The 2,243-nt window shown below is 36.8% G+C and overlaps 1 protein-coding gene across 1 annotated transcript in view; it reads left to right on the top strand.

Moving 5' to 3' along the window:
* The first annotated feature begins 593 nt into the window (after nucleotides 1-593).
* LOC123010200 overlaps nucleotides 594-2,243 on the top strand; it is a 10,160-nt gene continuing 8,510 nt past the window's right edge. The window contains exon 1 of the mRNA XM_044406900.1: nucleotides 594-2,231. Within this exon, the coding sequence (XP_044262835.1) occupies nucleotides 594-2,231 (1,638 nt within the window). The remainder of the gene's footprint in view (nucleotides 2,232-2,243) is intronic.

Here is a 2,243-nt window from a genome sequence, read left to right as displayed (position 1 = left end):
GTTAAACTTGAAATATTTTTATAAAGCAATAGTTATCACAAAGTTTATATTAGAAAATAAAGCTTGTTTTTTGGTACATAACACTTTTATCAATTTTTTAATAATATAAACTAATGCATTATGGTGGATTAAGGGGTAATGTACATTTGATCGTTAAAAAATCTATAAAAAACATGATTACTTAAACTTTCTTCTTATAACAAGGAAACAATATTCACATATGATTTTGTTTACCAAAAACAAATTGGAAAAAGTACCAACAAATTATATTAAAATGCTTATAACTCCAAATATAGGTTAATGCACATGACACTTTTATCCACTCACCCCAAATTTCTGTTGTTTTGAAAATAAATCATTGATCATGTTTGCATGAAACTAATTATGACAAAATTGTTTTGGTCGATAAGTCCGAATTAAAGTGATAAAATCGAACTAAAACTGTGTTTTCTCATTTGAAACCAGTAAACACAAAACAAGAAAAATATCTTCGTATTAAAAATAACATATCGGTGCAATAAAACCAAATTGATCAATTTAATACAATATGTGGAACGATTTTTGCCCAAAAACTCTTTCAATCGAGTCGAAAAATGAGGCAAAATATCACAATTGGGTTATTTTTACTCCATTTGGGTCACAAAACCAAAGAAAAAAACTTCGAATGTTTGATTGAGAAATTCACCGAATTTGGGGAAACTGCAATTATCGACGTTTCCCAAAATTTTGAAAATCCCATTGAGACAATTTTCACAAATCGTGATTTGTCATTTGTGACCTTAAATTCGTCCAAATTGTCACAATCTGTGCCCAAAAACGGGAAACAAGTCTTTGTTTTAGGTTTCAAGACTTTGGGGGAGTTAGAAATCACAATTGCAAAACTCAAAATTTTGGAATTTTGGAACCCACGATCGAAATTTTTGATCGTGAGTAATGAAACTCTGGTGGTAGAAAAAATATTCCGACTATTGTGGTCTTTCAACATTTACAAAATTGTGGTTTTTGGGGGTCAAACGTACTTGTGGTACCCTTACTACCAAAATTTGACCATTGGTACCACTTGTAATGCAAGTTTGCAAAATTTGGGTACCATCCCTCGTGTTTTTGTCCCTAAACCGTTAAAAGTCCGGGTTGTGGTTTTTGTCCCATATGTTATAACCCCCCAATTTGGGAGTGACATTACCATAATCAACGAATTGGGGAAAATCCTCCAAACTAAGGTTCTGCTCACCCATAGTACCACTCCGTTTGATTTTGGTACCAGTTACCCCAACCACACTGTAACCGGAATGTTTGGGGAAGTGTACCACGGGAGGGTTGATTTAGCCCTTGGTGGTTTCATCCTCCAACCCGACCGTTTCACCCTCCTCGACTCCTCCTACCCCTACTCCAACGAAATCTACTCCTGGTGTGTCCCCCAAGCCCGGAGGATCATCTCCTGGAGGCAAGTTTTCACCACTTTGCGTCCTCAAACCTGGCTTTTGATCCTCGTGGTGTTCCTCCAAGTCACTCTAATCACCCTCAAAATTGAAAATCGAGGTTTGCCCACTTGGATTTTCACAAATTTTGCCATTTTGCTCGGAATTTCGGTCAAAATCCGGTCAAAAAGCCACTTTGTCCTGTTTTGGACCCTAATTTGCCTCATTTTGACCATTATTTACCAAACTGAATTCATTAGTTTGATGCAGAGAGGAATTGAGGAGCCTCAAATCGACTCMATGGASGCTYTACATGCCTCAAACCTCGAAATCCAAATCAAACACTCGAGTTACTCCCTTTTTGGGGACAGCAAGGCTTTGAGGAGGTTCCTCAAAAGCAACACCAAGTGCGAAAATCCGGTTAATTGCATCAAAAAAGTGGCTTTTGAGCRAAACGCAGCCTTCTTCGCGTCGAATTCTTTCATCGGTTTTATGAAAAATCGACTATTTGGTGAGAAAAATCAACCCTTGATTCACTGTTTTGAGGGGGGGATCAATTTCTCGCYCATTTTTCTCGCAATGAGACGTGATTTTATTTTGCGAGACTTTATTGATGGGATTTTGAGACGTTTTGTTGAAGCTGGTTTGGTGGATTTTTGGAAAAAAGARACTTTTCTTGAAAGGGAGTTTGTCGGAGATGGGGAGGAATTTAAAAGTTTGGATTTGAAATTTTTTGAAGCTCCGTTTTTTTGCTGGATTTTCGGGGTTGCTATTTCAGGGGGTGTTTTTGTAACGGAAATTTTGATACAAATTGTTACAAGATAC

This window comes from Tribolium madens, unplaced genomic scaffold, assembly GCF_015345945.1.
Source record: "Tribolium madens isolate multiple individuals breed KSU strain unplaced genomic scaffold, Tmad_KSU_1.1 Scaffold_7;HRSCAF=85;Tcas5.2_LG10, whole genome shotgun sequence".
NCBI classification, from domain to species: Eukaryota; Metazoa; Arthropoda; class Insecta; order Coleoptera; family Tenebrionidae; genus Tribolium; species Tribolium madens.
This window is presented reverse-complemented; position numbering and strand designations above follow the sequence as displayed.